This window comes from Leptidea sinapis, chromosome 31 (genome assembly GCF_905404315.1).
Source record: "Leptidea sinapis chromosome 31, ilLepSina1.1, whole genome shotgun sequence".
In the NCBI taxonomy this organism is placed as follows: domain Eukaryota; kingdom Metazoa; phylum Arthropoda; class Insecta; order Lepidoptera; family Pieridae; genus Leptidea; species Leptidea sinapis.
In genome coordinates, this window is record NC_066295.1 from 9648357 (window position 1) to 9671863 (window position 23507).

Here is a 23507-nt window from a genome sequence, read left to right on the forward strand (position 1 = left end):
GGTCAATAATACAAAAAATAAACATTCAAGTTGATAATGCCAACTTTACAATGATTATTACTTATTAGTATAGTCTATCAAAACAAGCATAAAAAAGTGAGTCGGACACTATAATATTTGATAATATTAATTTATATTTTTGGTATATTATATTATACTGCAGTATGATTGCCTAGTGGCTCATATTAAAACTGCAGCAACTAGCATACAATATTTGCTTAGGAATTAACATTATTTAATTATTAATTTATGTATACCTCTTACTTATTCTTGTTTTAAAAATCTTAAGAACCATATAAATAAATACATCCAACTACATCTATATTCAAGAGAGGCAGAGATAATAGAACTCCATTTGACACAATCCTGACATACTTCACCAACCACTCACATCAAACCTTTCATATTATGTCATACTCTTGACTTGGCCCATTTCTTATATATAAGATGTATATCCCTGACTTGATCATGGAATATAGGTCAAAATTTCTCACTTCTACATTTGCCTTATAAATTTGTGCAGTCAATCAATTTGCCTACATTCTCTCAACATGAAATTGTCTGTGCACATCCCAGGAATATTCTGAACTTCTGGATGGACCTGGGCCAGTTGGAGAAACTGGCCAACACTGCACACAAAATGGACCTGAATAAGGGGACTTGTTACAGAAACAGGATCTCCCACATCCTCTCTATATGAGCAAACATTTCTTCCCCCGTCTTTTCAGCTTCTTTCATTCTTATAGCGTGAAGCAAAACTTGGAAGCAATTGAATAAAATTATAGGTTACATTCTGATAATATGTGGCTTACACTTAGATGGTGCATGTGAGTATGATATTATGTACATAATCAAAATATTTAGAAATGAGGTAGAACAACACCATTAGTTTCTTTATAATGAACTCTCTGCTGTTTTGTTATTTCTGATAAGATTTCAAAAAAAAAATCTGAAGATGAGAGCACAACATTTTCTACCTACTTAGTTGTAATTTGATTTTAATGGCATACCTATTGTGTAATCACTTTTAAAGTTTGAGGCACTATCTGCTTGCGACAAGATAATAAAGCGATTATTTAGGTAACTATAATTTGTTATACAGAACTCCTTATTGAATTTATGACTACAATGTGATTTTTAAATTACGAATTTAATATAATCCTAGTTCTGACGAAATCTAGGTGAATAGTTCTATTTAAGTTACTGAATCATTTTCACGTAATACATACTAATAATAATACAAATAAATAGAGAGAAGTACGTCTTGAAGGTGATACTAGGGTAACCCTGAATTCTTTGAGTAATCCAATATATATAATGAAACAATTGCTTACCGCCAAAGATAGTTCCCAATTATTACTTTCGGCAGAAAGCTGATATGCTCGTACACAAAATATCACTAGCACTTTAACGATAAGTAATAAATATCACTGAAGAACTAAAGTTAAAGCTGCCTCTACACAAACTACAAATAACTTTGATTTGATAAATTAAATAGACACTACCGTAAACACTTCATTAATTTTCACAAAAATAACTTTCGCATACGAGCCTCAAGAAATTTCACGGCGTCCACGGCGAGGCGAGAAAAGAATATATTTTACAAGCATCACCCGCCCAATATCATAGATTAGGTGTGGCTTGAAAAATTCAGATGCGCCACAACTCTTAAATCTTTAAGACCTTACTAGCTTAGATTTTTGTAGGATATTGAAGAAACAATCTACTATCAAAAATTAAAATAGTTGGAAATAGTTTTTTAAATATTCTTTCTAATTATTTATCAGACATGTATTTTCCGCCAAGTAAACCAAAACAATTATTGTCGTTATGAAATAATAGACTAATATGGTTTAATTTTTTTTTTTTTTTTATATTAATTCGTTCTTTCGAACAGGCTATAGCCAGGGGCCTTACTGCCTTGTCGTTAGTATTTTCATTTCTTTGGTATTTATTATTTTCACTATTTTGTTTTACAAAAAGTCCAATCCAGTTTTCTCATTTCATCTTACATTATTTCCATTTTCCTTTTCCAATTATGTATATTCGATAGCGAATATTTATAGTAGTTTCTTTCATCAAATCCAATCCAGTCTTAAAGTCATCAGTTATTTTACCATTTCCGTTAATGTATAATTCTCTAAAGAATATTTTCCATATTTTCCTTTTATTATGTCCAAATCCAGTAATATAGTCTCTAATAATTTTCCCCTTTTCTTAAAGTCAAATCCAGTGTAATTTGCATAACTTTTTAGAATAATACCTACCTATTTACATTATCTGTTCAGTTCGCGAATTGCGCTATGCTATTACTAGTTGTATATGTACAAGTTATAACGTATTTACATAATTATAAACAAATTTACAACGTATGTATCTACAAATTACAATGTATTTACAGTACTACATACAAATTTATACAAGGACATATAAGTTGATGTGTCCTTTAATAGATCTATTACTGAGAGCGGGATTATATTGGGTGCACCATATATTTCCAGTAGCTCATCCATCAGCACAAGGCGCTGTATGCCAAAGGACGAACAATCAAAAAAGATGTGATCCAGAGACTGATCTTGTTGCTTATTACAATGGTCACAAAAAGGAGAGGAGACAATTTTTTTGCGATGAAGATGAAAATTCAATCGATAGTGACCAATACGCATTCGTGTTATTGTAGTATAGAACTTTCTGTGAGCGTTATTTTTAAACTTACAAAACCAGGGTGTGCTATTAACGGGATTATCTAACAAAGTATACGAATGAGCCTTATTTTCAACTTCTGTACAATTGTACCAATATCTTCCCCAAAGAAGAGTCATATGCTGTTTTAGATTACTTATTATATCTGTATATGGTATGTTAATGTCTAGATCTTTGCAATCAGGATATAGGGATAGATCGGATATATTAATGATAGTTCTAGCTAGAAAATCAGCGCTTTCGTTTCCTGCTACTCCTATATGGGACGGGACCCAAACGAAATCCACTTTAATATCGATTAAACATAGTTCGAACCACAATTCCTTTATAGCAAAAATGATGTAATTGATGTTAGCACTCATTTTGTTATTTGACAAACTTTTTAACACACTCATACTATCACTAACTATTACCCACTTCTTATTAAGTTGATTTTGTTTCTTAATATGCTTTAAAGCAAAAAGAATAGCGACGGCTTCAGCAGTAAAAATACTGGCATATCTATTAATCTTAAAGCCAATACCCTTCCTAATTTCAGGAAGGTAGATTGCAAAAGAAACGTTATTATTGTTTTTTGCGCCATCCGTATAAACAAATTTACAATTAGACCATTCTGACAATAATACATGAACCTCCTCTTTTGAAGTTAAATTTGGATCTATTACAACATTAATTGCAGAATATTTACATCGAAAAGAACCTGCATGGCAGGGAAGTATATCATTATTCCGATGAATATTTAAATCTTGTAGAAATTTAAAAAATGAAGAAAAATCTTGCAAGATAAACAACTGTCTCTGAAATGAAGACGATTGATAAGCAATAAGATTCTTAAGAAGATTGTTCGTCGGCAAGCTATAGAGCTTTAAAATAAATCTTTCTTTAAGATAACTAAATCTAATACACAAAGGAGGAAGGTTGGCCTCGATTTGCATAGCAGCTATTGGGCTAGTTTTAAGTGCACCCAATATTGTACGCATACATTTATTTTGTATTTTATCCAGACTATTAACAATTTTGCTGTCTGCGGCGAAACAATGAAAGCCATATTCAAAATGACTACGAATAAGCGATTTATACAAAATTAACAATATTTTAGGGTCCGCTCCCCACGACGTTGCACACAAAGATTTTAATACATTATAAGCTTTATTCGCTTTAATTATAACACTATCTGTATATTTTTTCCAAGAAAGTTTTGGAGTAAATGTTACACCTAGAAATTTTATGTCACATGAAATAGGCAGTGGAATGCCATTGTATAAAATGGGAGGCAATATGGTGCGTTTACGACCAATCACAAAGACTTTTGATTTGGTTGGATTTACATTTAAATTAAGATAAGAAAAGTATTGATATAAATTTACAAGTGCTTTATTAATAGTAGCGGCTAAATTAATCAGATCAACTCCCGATACATAGACGACTAAGTCATCTGCATACTGTAGGTTTACTATATTTGGCCCCAAAATAAGGTTCAATCGTCTTATGTACATAATAAAAATTAAAGGAGACAATATTCCCCCCTGACAAACACCTAGAGAAGAAAGTCGTGGTCCATACAAATGTTTATTAAATTTTACATATACTTTTCTGTCAGTCAAAAAGGATTGCATCCAATTTATTATTTTACCTGGTATCCCTAACATTGATAACTCGTCACAAAGCACGGCAATATTTACACTATTGAAGGCACCTGAGATGTCAAAAAATACAGACAAAAGATATTGATTACTTGCTAAACATTGATGCGCATCAAGCTGTAACTGCGCTATACTCTCCCTAGAAGACCGACCTTTGCGAAAACCAAACTGATTATTAGGCAAAAGACAATTTTGTTCTATAAAGAACTCGAGACGTTGTTTTAGAAGCTGCTCAAATATCTTCCCAACACAAGACGTGAGAGCTATAGGTCTATAAGAGTCAGGTAACATTTTATTTTTGTCTGGCTTTAAAACTGGGATTAAACAGTCTGTTTTCCATTCTGGAGGAATAGTATTCTCCTTCCATAGGCGATTAAGATTATTTAAAAAGATGTTGAGACTGTGGCAATTAAGTTTTTTGAGTAAAATATATGGAATGGTATCGAGACCGAAAGATGTATCTCTTCTAGTAAATAAAGCGGATTTTAGTTCTTGTAAAGAAAAAGGCTCTATCAAATATTTATTACTATCATTAACAACATTTACATAGTTAGTTAACTCATTTGATACAAAGTCAGAAGTATACTTTTGTAGAAAATCTGGAATCCAACTATCATTCAACACACTGTCAGGAATGTAAGTTTTGTTAAATTTGCGCATGTATTTCCAAATTGAAGACAAAGGAGTACAACGATTAAATGAATTGCACAAGCCTATCCAGCTATTTCTTCTTTCACTTTTTAAGATAAGTTTTTTTAAAGCCCGCAATCTCTTAAACTCCACATAATTTTCATCAGTGGAGTTGTTTTTAAAATTAATGTAACCATTTTTAGCATTTAAAACTGCTTCTGTACACCTCTGATTCCACCAAGGCAACCAAGGATATTTAAAAGATTTTTGTGAACAAGAACTAGTAGCATTATTACTATTAGAACTTTTGGAAAACAGACAGCTAGGGATTGACTGCTTGGCAGCAGAAAGTAAAATATTACAAAAGGAATTAAAAGCATCTATTGAAGATAAAGTGTCAAATTTAACATCATCCAAATAAGAAACAACTAAGTTACTATATATATTCCAATTCACCTGCTTATAATTAGGGTGAGTGGGCAAATGTAGATTATTACATAATGTGTTTTGCAAACTAATACTATCACTACTTACTGCCATTTTTATTATTACAGGGAGATGATAACTACTGCCCAGAGGACTGTCAATAACTGACCAGTCACATAAAAGAGCCAAAGATGGAGTTACCAAAGTCAAGTCAAGAGCATTAGGACGCCAAGATGGAGATCCTATTGTGGTAGCTTGACCATTATTCAGAATAACAAGACCATTCTCATCTATAACCTCTAAAACATCTTTACCTCGAGGCAATGTATCAACACATCCCCACAACATGTGATGAGCATTGAAATCACCTGCAAATATCATTGGCTCTGGAATGGACTTAATTAAACTGTTTAAATTGTTTTTATTAAATGGAGGATTTGAATTGGAAGGACTGTAAAAACTCACAATACTCAGTTCTTTGTTATTAATTTTAATTTTAATGCAAACATTTTGTAGAGCACTATCATAATATGTATTTATGTTAGAAAATGTGATATTATTATGAATAAAAATTGCTACACCATTGTGTTTATTACCACAATCATTCCTTATTGTGTTATAGCCTTTTATTAAAAAATACTGATGTGGTTTTAACCAAGTTTCCGAAATTATAGCAATATGGATATGATTTTCATATAAAAACCTTGTAAAAATAAGCCTATTACTAATAATACTTTGAGCGTTCCACTGCACTATATTCAATGTATCCATAATAACAATTAACTAGGTGTCTTTTTTCTAAAAGTGTTATTCAGAATTTCCTTAATACTATTTGAATTTATAGTTAACTTATCTTTATTTGTACAAATTTGTAAAACTGCTTCAACCAAGAGGTTCATAAATTTGTCAGATTTTATAAGATTGCTCAGGTGTGTGTCAATATACTTTGAGTTTAATTGAGGGAAAGCAGATTCATTGAAGAGATCTGAGTATCTAACACTACGGGACTTCACTTTGTTTTCTTCAATTTTTTGTTTTTTCAGAGGACAGGTAGATGAGATAGCTATGTGATCTCCACCACAGTTGGCACATTTTGTTAAAGTTTTTGGACACATTTTAAAATTGTGATTGTCAGAACATATGGAACAAACTTCATTGTTTCTACAAAATTTAGCAATATGGCCAAATTTCATACAGCGTAGACACTGTTTAATAGGGGGTACATATACATTAACCTCATGCCTCCAGTGATCAAGTGTTACATACTCAGGTAACAACGTTGATGCAAATGTGACTGCAACAGTTTGCGTTGGAACAAAGGAGACAACACCCTGTGGGTCCTTTACTCGCCGCATGAACCTTCTCACAGCAATAACTTTTTTACTCGATGCAATTAATTGATGAATTTTTTTGTTGGAGTAATCAGTGGGAACAGAAGTAAGAACTCCAGTGACCTCCGTTTCAGAAGCCGGAATTGAGGCAACCATATCCAACTCGCTAAGTAACTTTTCATTTTTTAAAAATACATTCGCATTGTTAGGCAGGTCAAAGGTAACACCAACTTTAAAAGCATTAACGGACCTCAGGTGCAACACACCCGATACGCAATGCCTCCTGATTCCATTTGACAGACCCAACCTGTCCTTGTCTGATATTTTGACTTCACCCTGCTTGCGATTGAGAAATACAATAAATTCCTTCTTATTTGAATTTTCGTCGTATAACCTATAATAATTTGTCGCTCTATAAGGGGTATACTTCTCTTTATCCTTTCTTCTTACAATGAGACGTTCAGTCACCTCCGCGTCAGATACCGAGGATTCGGATAGGGGAAGTTCGTCTGCTGGTTCTGCGTCGCTCTGGCCGTTCTTCGGCCTTTTACCTGTACGCTTCCCCATGGCGATGGGGAAGCGCACTTAACAATTTATATATACAAAAATCGAATATTTATAAACCAGGATAAACAATTTACAAGTATGAAAAATATATGCACTATGAACAATAATTTAAACAATTTTTTTTTGTATAAGCGCGCCTTCCTTCGTTCACTCGTTCCCGCCAAAAAAACCTAATATGGTTTAATCTATGTCAGCGGTGATGTCATTTGGGTCCGGTTTTACAGCCATACATTTAACGTAGACAGAGATTACATACAAGGAGAATGAAACATTTTTTTTGAATCAAAATAGGTATTTGAAAGGACTGTAACTATTAGCCTTTAAATGTTTTAAATAAAAATTGAAAATTAATTCAGTGTGAAACGTGCAGTCATTTGACTTAAGTACGTTTGAAATAGTAGTAATTACAGTATCGATTTGCCCTGAAGTATAATCCGGCTAAGTTTGAAAGTGAATAGTTGCCTATAACGTAGTAGATTTCGGCTATCTCCTTTTTTAACAGATTATAGCCGCCATCTGTCAATCTGTCAATGACAATCGAGTGAATCGCTTATTTATTAGAGAGTTTCGCTAGCCAGGGCTACAAGTTACAACCATTTTATTATTTCGACTACAGGACTAATAACATCCATGGTTGTTTGGCTTAGCAAGTTACAATCACTGACCTCTCCTATTTCCCAGTGGACTGGCGGCTGTCAATGTGCTTTTGTGCCTGTTTGATATTCACCATTTTGGTGCTGTTGGACATTTAGTGAGTTCGGAGTAACAATATATAGCTCAGAGCAATTATGAAGCCTAGAAAAGTAACAATAAGTTGAGTTAGGTTTAAAGATATTTATTTCTCATTAAAAACATAATATTGTCACTTACATGAGAACATAAAAATATGATGTAACAATTTATCCGTCGTTCTTTAGATGTTCAGTACATACATATACATTATAGTACTTATTCTTCTTCACAAAATTTATGATTACACACTTTTACAGGTCACTGTCACATAACAAACAATTTCAGACATGTGTTTTATAAAAACTTTGTAACAATATAGTCTGATAACTCACGTTTAAATGTTTTTAGCGACTTAATATTTTTGAGAGATGAAGGTAGACTATTAAAAAGTTGTGCGCCCTCGTAAATAAACATACGCTTGCCATAATTTGTTCTTGTCTTAGGTAGTATCAAGTAGCTGGCTCGTCTCGTGCTGCGTTTAGACGCATGATTAGTTTGGGTGAGTAAAATTGATGTATGGATGGAATTATGTAGAATTTTTTGTATCAGTATACATGTATGGTTTGTGTAAAGTTGTTTTATGTTCATGAGGTTAGTTTGTTTGTATATTTTAGAAGTAGGTGTTAAATAAGCGAAATGAAATAACATTTTTATGAGTCTATTTTGTATTGTTTGCAATTCAGCTAACTTGGTTTTTTGAGCACTGCCCCATATTTCAATTAGATATGTAAGGTGTGATTTAACTAATGAATTATATATAAGTATTCTAACTTTTCGGGGTATCAAACGAACTATGCCACGAAGTGAACCCAGCAGAGAAGAGAGTTTCTTTTTAACATATTCAATATGGGCGCCCCATGTCAGTTTACTGTCCAATAGTAATCCCAAATATTTCTCAACGTGCTTTTCTGTTAAGAGAACATCATTTACTTTTAAGGGTTTATAGGGAGGTATTGGTTTGTTCTTCGCACTAAAGATAATATAAGAAGTCTTTGTAACATTAATTGTAAGTAGATTTGATTATAACCAATTGGAAAGAATATTAGGATCCTTTTGCGCATGTTGGGTAATGTCAATGATGGAAGCCCCAAAATAGAAAAGACAGGTGTCATCTGCATACAAGGTTATACGACCATGTAATCCTAAATTAATGATATCATTTATATACATTGAGAAGAGTCGGGGCCCCAGGATCGATCCCTGTGGTACACCAAAACTAACTGGAAGGGGTTCACTTTTGTAGTCGCCAATTTTTACAATCTGTTGTCGATGACTGAGGTACGATTGGAAAACTTTAAATGCATTGCCGGTTATTCCTATGTTCTGAAGTTTAGTTTCAAGGATTGAATGACTTACTGTGTCAAACGCCTTCTTTAAATCAACAAATATGCCCAACACAATGTTTTTACTGTAATATACAGCACTGCCTTAACTTTTCTAACCTACGCGAAGCGCAATGCACTGAAAGGAGACAGATATATCTCACGTTGTCTGTCTTGAAATGCAGAACAATAACAGTATGAAGCCATTTTATTTCATCAAAGAGAATTTAAATACTACGTTCACGGTTCAAGAGACGGGTGTGCTATAGAAATTTATGAGAAATGTCGCTTGTAATGCTTGTAAAAGTAAGTTAAACTTAAGAAGATAATTGGTAAACAATTATGGCCACAACGTCTCAAAAATTAAAAGTTTTGCTGCAAAAATGCAGAAGAGTAAAATGCTAGATTTCATCACTAAAAAGTATACTTACTTCATATATAAGCTCATCTCAACTAAATGTTATATGAAATATTTATTCCAAAAGTATTAATTTTTGGTCCATAGTCACCTATTTTCAGTAAATTTATCGTTATCAAAATAAACATAACGTAAAACAGTGACAACAAGAATGTTGCCATAAAATAGATGTAGTTCTACCCAAGTTATAGAGTTATGTTTTTATTAAAGTAACATGGGGCTTGCGTTGGTATTCTATCAAGGTAGACATGCACTGTAGTTCTAACTAGTCGTAGTTGCGCTTTAATCCAACAGCGCTAGTTTGTATTTCGCTTATAGTTTCCGGACCGTTTGGTCAACGTAATACCTATTTTAGATTATGTAAATCTAGGTACAAGTACCTGCTTAATATATGGAGACGTTGTGCTCTCTACGTGTCAATTTTGTGGACTAAAAGTGCCTCTGTTATGATTATAATGCACGCATACTATAATATGAGTAGCCGTTTATTAAAAAACACAAAATAATTAATCCTTCTTATATTTTCTATAAAGTTATTTTGTATTGCTTCTTGGTTGTCACGAAAACGCTAGCTTTGGCTTAGGGCTTAGACACGTGTTTTACAATTATTGAGTTTTGTATATCATAAAAAATATCAAGCAAATAAATTATTTATACGTCTAGATCCTCTGATCCCAACCTTTTCTAGGTTATGGACCACTTCGATTATTTTAATTGTTAGCAGTGACCACGATGTACAAGGAAAATAAACAAAAATCAATGAGAAAATTAACTTTAATCAAAGGGTAGAATTTAAAAATTGCATTGCATTTGTATTGTATTCTTAAGGCAACCATGAAGAGTCTTCAAAGCTAATGCCTGATGGTGGATGATACAATGCGTTGTTGTTGGCTTAGGATTCTTTTGTTTTACTAACGTTGCCAGACCAGATCGTGATCCCAACATTACTCGGGCGCTATCCGTACAGAAACCAACGAGTTTCTCGCAGGTAATGTTATGTTTCTGAAAATACTCCGATATCGTATTCATGATACGTCGATACCTTTTGAAGTTGTTTCCAGTTCTCGTGAAATCAAAAATCAGAAATTGGTTCGCGGTCGGCGGACCATATCCTGACTCCTGCAGACCACTGGTCTACATAGAAAATTTGTTGAGGTTGAAGTAAGAAATTGAGATTGACTATTAACCTCTATTTTGAGCAATGCACGTAACTCAAAGTGACATACAATCGCGAGTGTAAGACATCGCTTGTCACGCAAACTAAAGTAATAAGCGTAGCCTGTTTTCACCAGTTGTCTAGCAGCAAGAGGCTCTATCTAGAGATATAAATTATCTTAGCTAGTTTCGGTCTAATTGAAGAAAGAAAAATAAAAGTACGGTTGCTATAGAAATATTTATTTGATCACAATAAATATAATGACATACTTTAAGTTATATTATAATTAGTTAAATTATAATTTATTACAAAGACATTAAAAATACTTTTAACTATCGAGGAAGGGCTGATGTAATTATTTTAGCATAATAAATTCTAATTAAGCTATCGAATTGATAACTTTAATAGATATCTTACTTACAACCCATTAATAAACTATGTAGCTACAAAAGTTATTTAATATATTAACTAATTTAACTACCGCTTAGAATTTAATACAAAATTTTTACGGAAAATATTGTTGCGGAAGTCTTAGGCTGAATTCTATAGAGCTTATTTAGACTTTATTTACGTAAAACTTTTCAGAGTGTGATAAAACGCGAACTTGACTTTTGCATTGCGCTGTATTAGCTTAAGCTGCACTGCCCTCTAATATTTACCACTGGACTAGCGGCTGTCAAAGTGCTTTTGTGCCTGTTTGATTTAAACTGCGCCATTTTGGCGCAGTTTGCCATGTAGCGAGAGTTTGCGGTACTAAGACTAGTGATGTCAACCCCAGCTAAACAAACATCGATAGGAAAACTATTTAAAAAAAATGTACTTTATTACGTTCATTCCTGCAGTATAAATAACACGGAAAACGACCGAAATTAATTTAAAATGCAAAAATATTTCAAATATTGCAGAAATAATGCACGCTTCACTCACAGCCATTTTGTATTATATGTCAGAATTAGTTCTCTGGATGTTCGCAAGTGGCGCTTCAAATAGGCACAAAAAATTTGCTGTCAAACATATAGAATAGCCTGTCCAGTGGTATTTATAGAGGTCAGTGTTAAGCTCAGTATAATTTCAGGTGTCAAATGACTATTAAAACGATATCAAAGATTATGCGTAGCCTACCGTCTGTAGTAAAGTCTGAGCAAAGTCTAAATACGTTACATAGATCTCAGCCTAAAGTCCGTAGTCCAAAAGGCGTTTTAATACGTAATCCATGAGCAAGTGTAATTTATCTCTTTTATAGAGGTATGAAGACAGACTTGAACCCATTGCCTGTCTTAATAATGGACGAAGATAAAAAAAAATATAAGTATGAAGATCGAAGACTGACAAAATTCGCTTGATTGATTTACGTGTTAGGATTTGGGACACCTTTTGGTTTTCGGAATACGGAGCTAGCATTGGCAGCATGTAGGAAATAATATCAGTAACTAATTTATTGCAAATACTGGTAGAAGAATAATAAGTACTAACCGGTGATTAGAAATTGGTGAACAGGCAATGTCAAACATAATTTGTAATACTATTAACTATTACCATTAAATTATGTATTTTTTTGATTATATTTCCACCTTCGCGTATTAAATGTTTAATGCAAAGATAGGTATTATCCAAAATTCTTGTCTTTCTATGGATTGATCACATATATTATATTATACTTTATTAGGTACGAAAAGTAAGGTAGTAGTACGGTACGAAAAGTATTATAATTCCTAATCTAATTACTTACATCTAATCCAATATTCCTAGACATAAAAATATTTATTATTGACTCATTTCGAGTATTAACGATGTTCTTATCTTTCTATTACTTAATTACTATGATTAAATCCTCTCCCGTTATAAAACTATCTTAAATTTAGCTACTTATAATCCCATTTAATGTACAAAAGCACTTCCTCAATTTTTTTTAATCGTATACAATGAATTATATAATCACATTCATTAAGCAACAGTAATTTCTATATAAATAATAATTAAGAAGCACCTAGTTAATATAAGCTCCATTTTAAAATAAAGGAAAACAGTCTTTTCATTTTGTATCTTAAAATAAATAGCACAATACAGCTAAATCATTCCTACCATTGTAGGAAGCACTAATAGCACAATACAGCTAAATCATTTGTATCATTCCTACCATTGTAGGAATGATTTAGCTGTATTGTGCTAGTGCATAGCTTTAATACATTTTACCTATATAATTTAGTATGATTACTCAATTATTATTCAATGCACAAAAACGGTCATGAACTATACAGTATAGAACTGCAATGGCGACATTAATGGACACACGGGTAAAGCTAATTAAACTTAATCATAAAAAAATAAATTCAAAAATAAAAATACATAATTCACCTAAAAAAAACTAATTTTCCATAACATCATTTCGAAACAACCTGTAGGTTATCTAATATCTAGTAGCCGCGAGCTAGCGTAGGCACTCACACTACCATTTCATTTACTCATGTGCTGACACGCCGCGCCGTGCCCGTCAGAACTCTTATTTGACTAGCTCCCAAGTAAGGGTGATAAATATTGTTTTCTATGTATAACTTCTTTTTTAAAAATTTTCAATTAATTACTTTGATTTTTAGAATTTTTTTTTTTATGATTAAGGTTGAGTAGCTGTGTGTTCATTTATTGTCGCCATTATAGCGCCAAGCTGTCACTTATCTACAGAAAATAGTTGAAATACATTATATTATCATGTTGAGCATTTTTTTAGTTTTCTAGTTACTTAATTTGCGAAATCAGGGTATTTTAAGTGCCTAGAAGTTAAAACACACGGTATATTTAAACCAATAGACATGCTGAGTAAGGAAACAGCTGCCTGATATATGGCAACAGTAATTGCAGCTTGTATGAATAGCGCTAGAGTAGCAAGAGGGTATGAAATGAATATAACTGTTGTTGACGGAGAGAGAGGGTACTACTAACCTCATTTCTAGTTTTTACTAGACAACAGAGAAAATTGCCATCGCGAAAAATATTTCTGCGCGAAAATTCCATAATTTTTTTTTTTTAATTCAAGAATGCCTAGCAATGTTAATTTTGTAACTTTTTTTTTTCGCTCAGCTCTTGTCTATCAAGTACTTGGAATTGTCCATTGGGACAGGCACTGTAATTTAATGGTTTCCATAATAGTGATAGTTTTTATGCACCCGCAATGCACTGTTTTGAAAATATCTACTCTATGACACATAATAATATAAATTTTAACAGTTTATGCTATTGGGGTTTTTTCAAAATACTTAGTAGGTACTCACTGTATGACACAAATGTCGGTTAACGCTCATTCCAAAACCGAAAAATAATGAACTTTTAGTTCAACTGGGTACATAATAATATATGTAAAGCTTGATTTGATAAATATTATAGAAATATTTCTTTGACTCATTATGCAAATAAATTGCGAGTGCAATTAGTTAACTAATTATCTATAACGATATCTTAGATTTATTTTATTTCTGATAAATATATTAAAATTTTCTAACTAAAATGGCCTAGGATAAGGCCAATTGTTGCTCGAAGAGGAGTGATGGTCTAAGTAAGGACTATCCGTCAACAGCAACTTGCTACCACTAAGACCAGAACTTGAACTTTCACTCGAAGAGAACAGACTTTTGCTTCCTGTATAGAAAGAGAGCGACGTATGAACTGGCGCACGAGGCTCTCGTCGTCTCGCTCGCACAAGTGAGATAAATGCTACAGCTATCGCGCAAAGAAAAATAATACCTAAAATACAAAACGCTAGAGCCATTTTTCCTGGGGATAAGCAAATTGTTTTGTCGCCTGGAGAAAATCCTCGTATGAGTTCTTCTTCACCTTCTACTCGTCTTGATCCTGGAAACAAAATCAATTTACAACTTGAAACTTAATTACCTTGTTTATATTAATATGAATTGGTGTGATTTACCATAATTTAGGTTAGGTTATTGTAATTTTTAACTGAGTGATAAATAAACGTGTATTTTTAATTGTTAACAAGTGAAAAACTACCTTTATATCAGACAAATATGGTATCTTTTTGGATCACGATAATATACAGTAGTATTTTGTGAATATATATTATATATTTAGTACACACCTCTAATCGACGCCTCATCTTCTAATTCGATATTGGGAGCTACAACTTCAATACTGTTGTATACTTCGAGCCTGTCTATCACAACACCTTTGGCCTCCTTATCCAAACGAGCCTTTCTGACCAGACCATCCTTAGTCCTTTGCGGTCTTTTTAGAAGATTACAATCAATATTGGGACACGGACCTTTACACAACTCTATCCCGCAGGAAAGGTGTAATTTAGCCCTATCGGGAAACTTGAATGCAGCAAACGTTGTAAGTGCATGTTGATAAGTCATAACGTTTTTGAAAATGATATCTGGATCAGTTTTCGTTGTTTTTACATTATGGTTTTCTTCTATATTCCGATGTGAATCGGTTGGTTCTAGATCGTTGAAATCAATTTCAGTTCCTCGTTGTTTATGCTTATGTATAGTTGGTTTGCTGAAGATTGTTTCGTCTATGGGACAACCAGCTTCGTCTAGAAGCTTCTGTGAAGCTTCTCCGAGACCGTCGTGAGCTACGCAGTTTGTGACACGGAGACCGACTCCAACTGAAAATATTTATATATTGAATACATTATGTGATTTTTAAAATATATCCATACTTTATTACCACTTGCGGTGCTGTCAAAGAATATAATAGAATAGTACAAATAGTGCTATGTTTAGGAACATATAAAACATTTTGGAAAAGCATAAGGCGACATTTTTTCAGAAGATTGAAAATTTGAATAAATTAGGAGAGTTTAGTTAGACAAGTAGAAAAATAATAATGTTTTTAGTGTATTATGTTTATTCTTAAGTTCAGTTGGTTATATGTTGAAAGTTTCTTCTTATATAAATATAATTCGAATCAAGCTAATGAAAAGCTTTTTCCAAATTAAACCCGGTTAAAAGGAAACATTAGTGGGCACTCTTCCACACAAACGTTCTCAAGTATTTTCTCCTTGGTTTTAAACCCTAGTTCAAAATTATTTTCAAACAAGATCATTATCATCATTATCTGTGTCTCTCTATATTGATTTTTTAAGTACTAGAGTACTTCAAACAGTGCTTAAAAAGGCCTAATCATTATCTCAGAAGCCTAGTAAGGGAAAAACTAAAACAGTCCGAACTCCGACAAAGAATATTTCCTTCTCATTCAATTTCGTTGCGTTTGGTTAATTTTTGGACAAAGAAATTCTCGAGACTGAATCGTGATTTTCGAGTCTTTTACTCACGATTCTTAATCGGAACTGCGGTTGCTCTTTATCGCATTGACAATCATCTCGCCCGGTTGAAACCAAAACGCATACCAATCGGCGCTAGACAAAGATTTTGATTTTACCAGGTAATGTACACTGGATGAGCAGCCTCGTGGGTTGTCCGACCTCGACGGTCGCGGGTTCAGAGCCGGCGACCGTGGGGGCCAGCTCCATCCAGGCGCGAGCAGACTCCAACAACCACTCTTTTTGCTCCAACTCAGCTGGACTCTCAAAACCCTGGCGGTTGCGACCAGTCCTGGGGATAAGCGATATAACTTTTTTTTTACACTAAACACATACGTAACATTCTATCAGATAGACTTATGTTAGGTTTGTATTCAAATAGTTCTAACGTCCTAAATATGTTTATGAATAATTATTGTAAATTTATTGAAACTAACAAGATTATTTTTGTGTAATGAAAATTATATCTAAATATTCTTTCATAATTATTGACCGAAAAAAATATATTTCAATGTAAATACTACTTCCCACTTTTTAAATATAGGACCAAAAACTAGTCCTATTCTGTATTATTTAGTAATATGCCTCGATGAAAGTTTTTCTTCTGTCGTAAAGCATACACCATTTTTTTTTCATTGGAATCTTACCTTAGCTTTTTTCCGTCACCGGCATTCATTTCACGTAATTTGGTTTTGATAACACCTTCTAATGCCGAACTGTTTATGCGAACTGCCCGCCGTTGTAGTTTACATCTGTAATAGAAAACAATGCCACATAACACATAGACCAAAAAAAATCACCTAGGTACCATAATTATTACTACCACGGGATTATTACTTCTAGTATTACTAGTATACAGACAAACAAAGCGTACAAAAGAGAAGAACATCTCGAATGAAGATACAGCAAGATAGAAAAGGAAAGCGATACTTTTTTTTATGAAAATAAAGGACGAGTAGGACGTACAGCTGATAAGCCCTGCGCATTACAATGCAGTGCCGCTCAGGATGATTGAAAATTCTGAGCGGCACTACAATTGCGCTCGTCACCTTGAGGCAAGTTGTCGAGTCTCATTTGCATAATTTCACTAGCTACGGCGCCCCTCAGACCGTGACACAGTAATGCTTACACTTTACTGCTTCACGGCAGAAGTAGGCACCGTTGTGCTACCCATAATCTAGCCGGCATCCGGTGCAAAGGAGCCTCCCACTGGTATTGTAACTCTGAGTTGTAACCGATTTTGATTGACAAACATAAATATAAAATAAACCAGCTATAACCACTAGCTAACGCACACATTGACAATTTATGACACATAATCGGGCTGTCAGATCGTCTATACGCTTGTGTATCCTAAGTCTATGCTCACCTACAAATATATTATTAGTATTTCACCAAAATAACGCCTTATCAAAAAATGTTAGCAAAGACTTTTATGATACAATTTACATACTTTAACAATATAGGCGCTACAAAATTACCTGACAAGAATTTCTTGATCCGTAGATTGCTGCAACTGCCTGTCCATTTGCACAACCAACTCAATGTTGTAATAGAGATCTTCTTCATCATCAGGCTCGTTAGCTGTTGTGTTCATCGTAGAAGTTCTTACACCGCAAGCGTTTGATGGTAAATGAATAGACACAGTCTTTTGTCTCTGCCCTGAAATAATATAAATAAAATATACTTATACTTGCTGGTGACCGGTGGGCTTCACCTAAACAAATCCATATTTTGTATTTAATTACAAGTGATTATTTTGTATTAAGCTTTTGTCAACCCTAATAAAAAAAACTAATATCCTATGATCCGTACGCTCGGTTGTCCTCCTTTTCCCTCAAAAATAGGGTTTCCGTTGGTTACTGTAGGTGGAGGACACCCTACTATAAGCAAGATATCCAATGAATAGCGATCATTATCTATTAACATTTTAATTTTAATAATACGTTAACGGAAGTGAGCCTGTTAAATGTGCTCTGGATTGAAATGCTATTTAGAACACTTCCCTTAAAGCCCCGCGTAGTATCAGAATACTGGGTCTCGAAATCTCGAGCGATTGCCAATTCCGCGGTCATTTGGAAGGCAAAGCCAAATTGAGTTCGAAAAAGCTGGGCGTAAATAGAGCACGACAATACTTCAATCCGTCCCACATTCTAGCGCTGTACAAACCGCAGGTCCGGCCACGTATGGAGTATTGCTGTCATCTCTTGTCTGGCGCATCCCAGTATCAGCTCGATCCTTTTGACCGCGTGCAACACAGAGCAGCTCGAATTGTCGGGTACCCAGTGCTCTGTGAATGGCTGGATCACTCGGCGTTGAGTAGAGACAATACAACAAAACCTACATACCTTGCACCCGACACTCTCTTGAGAAATCCTTACTGAAGAGAAGTCCCTTGAACGCGTGTTCCATTGTCACGTTGACAGTGACGGAAGCTTTGTCACAGGCTGTGGTCACGTCTACCACACGGTTGGGTCCAGCGGAGCACCGGAGTATCAGCCAACATGACACGAGGAACGGACGCCACATGTTGGCGTGATCTGAAACAAAGTAAAGGCCGTGAAGAAGGAAATATGCTTCATAATATAATACTAGGAAAAACGAGCTGTGTTACGTGGCTTTTAACCACAACAGCGGCAATATGTCTTGCCTCCTTGCCGTAATATATCACAGAAAGACCTATAGGTCTTTAATATTTGTCTATAGACAATCATTAAATTGCCTATTTGGTTGTTGTTGCCTTGTTGAGTAGGTCATAACGATTTATAGTCTTAACTATAAATTATCCCTAGACAGAGATAAACATAGTAAAATGTAATGTCGCACCTAAGTAATTTTGCCATAGAAGTTCTATGAGATATTTTTATTTTCAAGATATATAAGGATGGAAGACTTTACTCCCAAATGATTAAATGTCTGTAACTTTGTATTTCTTTGTTTTGATTTTAATTGTATTTTCAGTGTACATTATTGTTTCAATCTTAGTTTATAATAAAATAATAAAAAAAATCAAATACCCAATTATTGTATTACAGAACAGCGTGATTTGAATGTTATTTTAATTAAGATTTAATTTGATATAGTAATATCAAATTAAATCTTAATTAAATTGCCTAGTAAGGCAATTAATTGTTAAAATACAAATATTTACTATTGAGTCACTCGAGACTACGAGACCTATTTTCACAATTAATTTAATTATAATATTGTAGTACCATGAAAGAAACTGTCGTAACAGCTAATCTTTGAGACACATCTGTTTTAAGGATTTCTGTAGCTAGTTGAAACAGGTATTAAATAACGTAAACATAACTCGAAAATTATATGACCAGATAAATAGACAAATTATTGACTTTTATGAAATTTCATTTAACAAGAAGATTTCATTTAAGAAAGTTCCATGAATACCGCACTGTGGAAGAACGCCACACATCCAGATGGTGGGGATAATATGATATTTTATGGGGTAGGAATCAGGTGAAACAGCTCTTCGGAACACTCCCCGTGATAGATGCGATAGCAGACCCACACTGAAGCAAGGTCTCTACGTAACGACAGATTATTGAGCCGTTTGTTGTAACTAGTGATATGGCGATCTTGCTTCACCTTTTTCCAAAATGGTGTCCATTCTATCCGTAACAGGGTGACCAAAGCGAGGTGCACATTTGACATCAAAATTCCCTAGTTTACAAATTTTGTCTGACTTAAAACCACAACAGCAATCGCAACAGTAACTTAACATACTAAATGTATACCCACATAATACGATTATGTTATTGTACAATGCAAATTGTATTGTGGTTTTTCTAAATTAGTGGTCAGATGAAAATGTGAATAATTTTCAGCTGAGCTGTCAGGGTCAGAATAGAAAGTAGGAATAGTTTTAAATATTCAACTAAGTTATAACTAAGCCAGGTTTGAAAACCCGAAATTACTACTGTTACTGAAGCCATCGAGGTTACTCTAAAGTAGTTCTATAATTTTTTATCAAAATGGCATATATTTTATCAAAATCAAAATCGTCAAAGCAAGGTTAAAGAAAAAACAAATTGAAGTGAATTTTTGTAATGTCATAATAACAGATTTTTACGAATAACATATCATGATATACATTAAATGCTTACGTTGTACTCGTACCAGATACCTAGATACTGTGTTTTCTGTCTGTCCACCTTATCTCCAAAATTGCCAGAGTGATTTTTACAGAACTTAAAAGTAAAAATTGGACTATTTCTACTTTAGAATATTAGTCAGGGTAATGCCAAATTAAAATAAAAACTATCCTATTTCTCAAGTTGGAAAAAACAGTACTTCATGAGGAATCAAATCTCATCTTCAAAGAGAAACAACCGGATTTATATATATATTCAGATATATATTATGTAAAATACCAAACACCGACAATTTGAGTTTGTTCACCAGATGTTTTATTGTTTTGAGATAGAAATGTTCTCATTAAAATAACAGTTACGAACACTTAAATAATAATTTATAATCAAGTACAATTAAACCTGTAACCGAGACGTAAGAGATTTCCTATGCGTTAGGGTTGGCACTGTCACTTTATAACTCCATATTTACTAATATACCTTTTCGCATGTCATAATTTTTATTGTTTCTTTTTTCATAAAGTTTGTCATTATCATCTTCCAACTGATATTCTAATTTGTTATTTTATAGGGGGGTCCGTAGCTACTACGTAAGTCGGTACTGGCAAGGAGCCGATCTAATTCCTAGCCAACAGTTATGTTTGAAGCGTTTAAGCAAAAAGCAATCATATAACGTGAACTATAGAGTCTAGAGCTGATTCACCACCATAGTTTACAAACATTTCGGTCGATCTGTTCATTAGGACAGATATAAAAAAATAAAGACAATAAATACACAAAGAAGAAAGACACTACATTAGTTCAATAGATTTAATGCCAGGTAGTTGGTACATATCGCCAAGTTTGGCCAAAGAAAAAAGAGAAAGTGAAAAATAAATACACAATAAAGAGCCTAAAGGAGACGGAGAGAGAGGGACAGAGAGAGAGAACTAGCTGAAACCTGAGTAGCTTACAGTTTAGGACATGTGCTTATTATATATTAATTGCCAACAGTAGTATAGTTAGTTACAATAACGTATTTTATTATAATTGGTTAAAATAAAGCTCCGGCAAATTGCAATTTTACAATAATTATCTGTATGTTTTCTATATTAAAAATGTAAAATACAGATGTACTCTTTACCTAACCCTGATTATATACAGAGGAAGTAGTGTAATTATGAGTTGTAAAGTTGTCGTAAAATTATATATTGACAGCGACAGCCCTAGTCCGTGTGAATGAATCGTCAAGAGCTGTTATTATGTAAAAGGAAAAGAAAAATAAGGACTTTTGAATTGTCTATGGTGCAATGAAGAAAGCAACATTTATTAATATCATGTACTACTTTTATATGTATCCTCGAATAATTCCAAAAATTATAATTTGTAATAATAGTGAAATTACTGGACTTAACATCTTAGGTTTCAAGGTGACGAGCGTGTTTTTCAAGAATCATGAGCGGCTCTGCATAGAATGTTATTTTTGGTTACTAAAGAAGTTTTAATGATAATAATTATAAAACAATTAAAAAATTAGTTAACATGTCAGTTTATAAGATTTATATTTTATTTCACGTTAATTTTTAGTTTGCTACCAATAACAAGTTTAGCTTTATATAAATCTAAATATTTATGGTGAAGTCACCAAATGGCCCACGGAAGCAGCGTTGGTTTTCAAACCAGAAAACACTCCAAGAAAAGTGCTCAACGCTGCTACAGAAGTTTTCACTTCAAAAATAAAACTTTTGAAGTTTTATCTTTCACAGATTCAAGAAACTTTAAACCTGTGTATATCGTTTTAATTTCAATTGGATACCTCAGTGCGTTCCCGAGATAAAGGTCACTTCACGTTCCGTCCAAGGATTCCTTTTGTTTCTTTTAAAACAAATCACACCGCTTTTTGTTGTGGTTGTGTCACTAATTTAAAAGGGGGTCTAATTTCATTGTCATGGAACCGTTATAGACACGTACAGCCCTTGTTTGTATTAGGCAAGAGAAAGCCTCTATACGTGATTAATTGGCGCTAATTCTACCTACTAACCGAAATGTCTAATTACTTTCCAAACATTGTTGAACTTTACCATTGAGATCAATGAATATATTGTCGGTTTTAATTTTAAAATTTGGCACAGATCCCATAACTTGAGACTGAGGCTAAGATCTATAGACATTACTTACATAAAACTTAGCTAAGTGTAAGCCCTATGGCTGTCTTAGGGTAAGTTCACCATAATTTCAGTTGCCAATTGACTATAAAAACGTAATCAAAGATTACGCTAAGCTTAAACTAAGTCTAAGTATGATCTATAGATTTCAGACTAAGGCCATTGCTTGCATGAATTTCAACTCATTCAAATAAACCAAATCAAAATTGGTTTATTATAATGACACTTATGAAAGACTTGTGTTATAAATTTCACTATTCGGTAACAATCATTTCGGAAAAGATTGCGCTGAATTATGAATGACAGCATTGTCACTCTAAAATGAATATTACCAGCTTCATCATCGTATACATTATTTTAATAAAAATATATACATACATAGGCACGACACAAGCACAGTATAAATCATGGTGAATAAGGGAAAACCAAACGCTGAGATACATGTTTAAATCCCGATTTTCACATTTCCAATCGAGAGAAAATCAAAGGTCGTGCGTTTGAACATTCTAAAAGTACAAAGATAAGAAAGAATAACATAGAAGAAGAGAAGAAAGAGAAACATATTTAAGCTCAACTCCTAAAGTATCATATTGCTATAACTAATTTCATATATCAAGTAAATAATATTAACAATAGATACATTCATTATAATTGTGCATAATATTTGAGTCTAGAAATTTTTGTTCTGGCTAATCTTCAGGCCGGATGCAGACTAAAGGACGGCGAAATAATCCTAAGAAGAGAAGGAGAAAAAAATGTATTTAGCCAGGCGAAAGAAGAAGAAGGGATAATCTGTCGACTCAAGCTGACTACCCGAATGAGAGTGATAGCTCAATCTTATTCAATTTAAGTTATATTTAACTTCAAAAACCTGTTTAGCTCTTTCTGTGATGTTTCTATTTGTAATCTTTTTTAAGGCTGTTGCCTTACTTCTTTTTATTGCGTTTTAACAATCTGCTAATGATTTTGCTGTAGGTGAAACTGTTAGAGCCCATGTTATAGGCATTATCAAATTTCGAATTATAATCTTCGCGTATATATAATCTAACAT

General features: G+C 33.4%; 2 protein-coding genes across 10 annotated transcripts in view; both read right to left on the reverse strand.

Moving 5' to 3' along the window:
- The window catches only part of LOC126974053 (spectrin beta chain), a 223927-nt gene extending 222334 nt beyond the window's left edge, over nucleotides 1–1593 (reverse strand). For 8 of the 9 annotated variants that reach the window (XR_007731471.1, XM_050821436.1, XM_050821433.1 and 5 more), the window contains exon 1: nucleotides 1335–1592. The gene's annotated coding sequence lies outside the window, so the exon portion shown is untranslated. Of the gene's footprint in view, nucleotides 1–1334 lie in introns of all 9 variants that reach the window. The other variant, XM_050821430.1, reaches the window with a different exon arrangement.
- A 9558-nt stretch (nucleotides 1594–11151) lies between these two features.
- LOC126974095 (uncharacterized) overlaps nucleotides 11152–23507 on the reverse strand; it is a 57327-nt gene continuing 44971 nt past the window's right edge. Inside the window, exons 2-7 of the mRNA XM_050821501.1 lie at nucleotides 18552–18743; nucleotides 17685–17865; nucleotides 16851–16955; nucleotides 16323–16495; nucleotides 15016–15546; nucleotides 11152–14771 (exon numbers count right to left, since the gene is read on the reverse strand). Coding sequence (XP_050677458.1) covers nucleotides 14422–14771; nucleotides 15016–15546; nucleotides 16323–16495; nucleotides 16851–16955; nucleotides 17685–17865; nucleotides 18552–18732 — 1521 coding nt within the window. The 5' untranslated portion in view covers nucleotides 18733–18743 and the 3' untranslated portion in view covers nucleotides 11152–14421. The remainder of the gene's footprint in view (nucleotides 14772–15015; nucleotides 15547–16322; nucleotides 16496–16850; nucleotides 16956–17684; nucleotides 17866–18551; nucleotides 18744–23507) is intronic.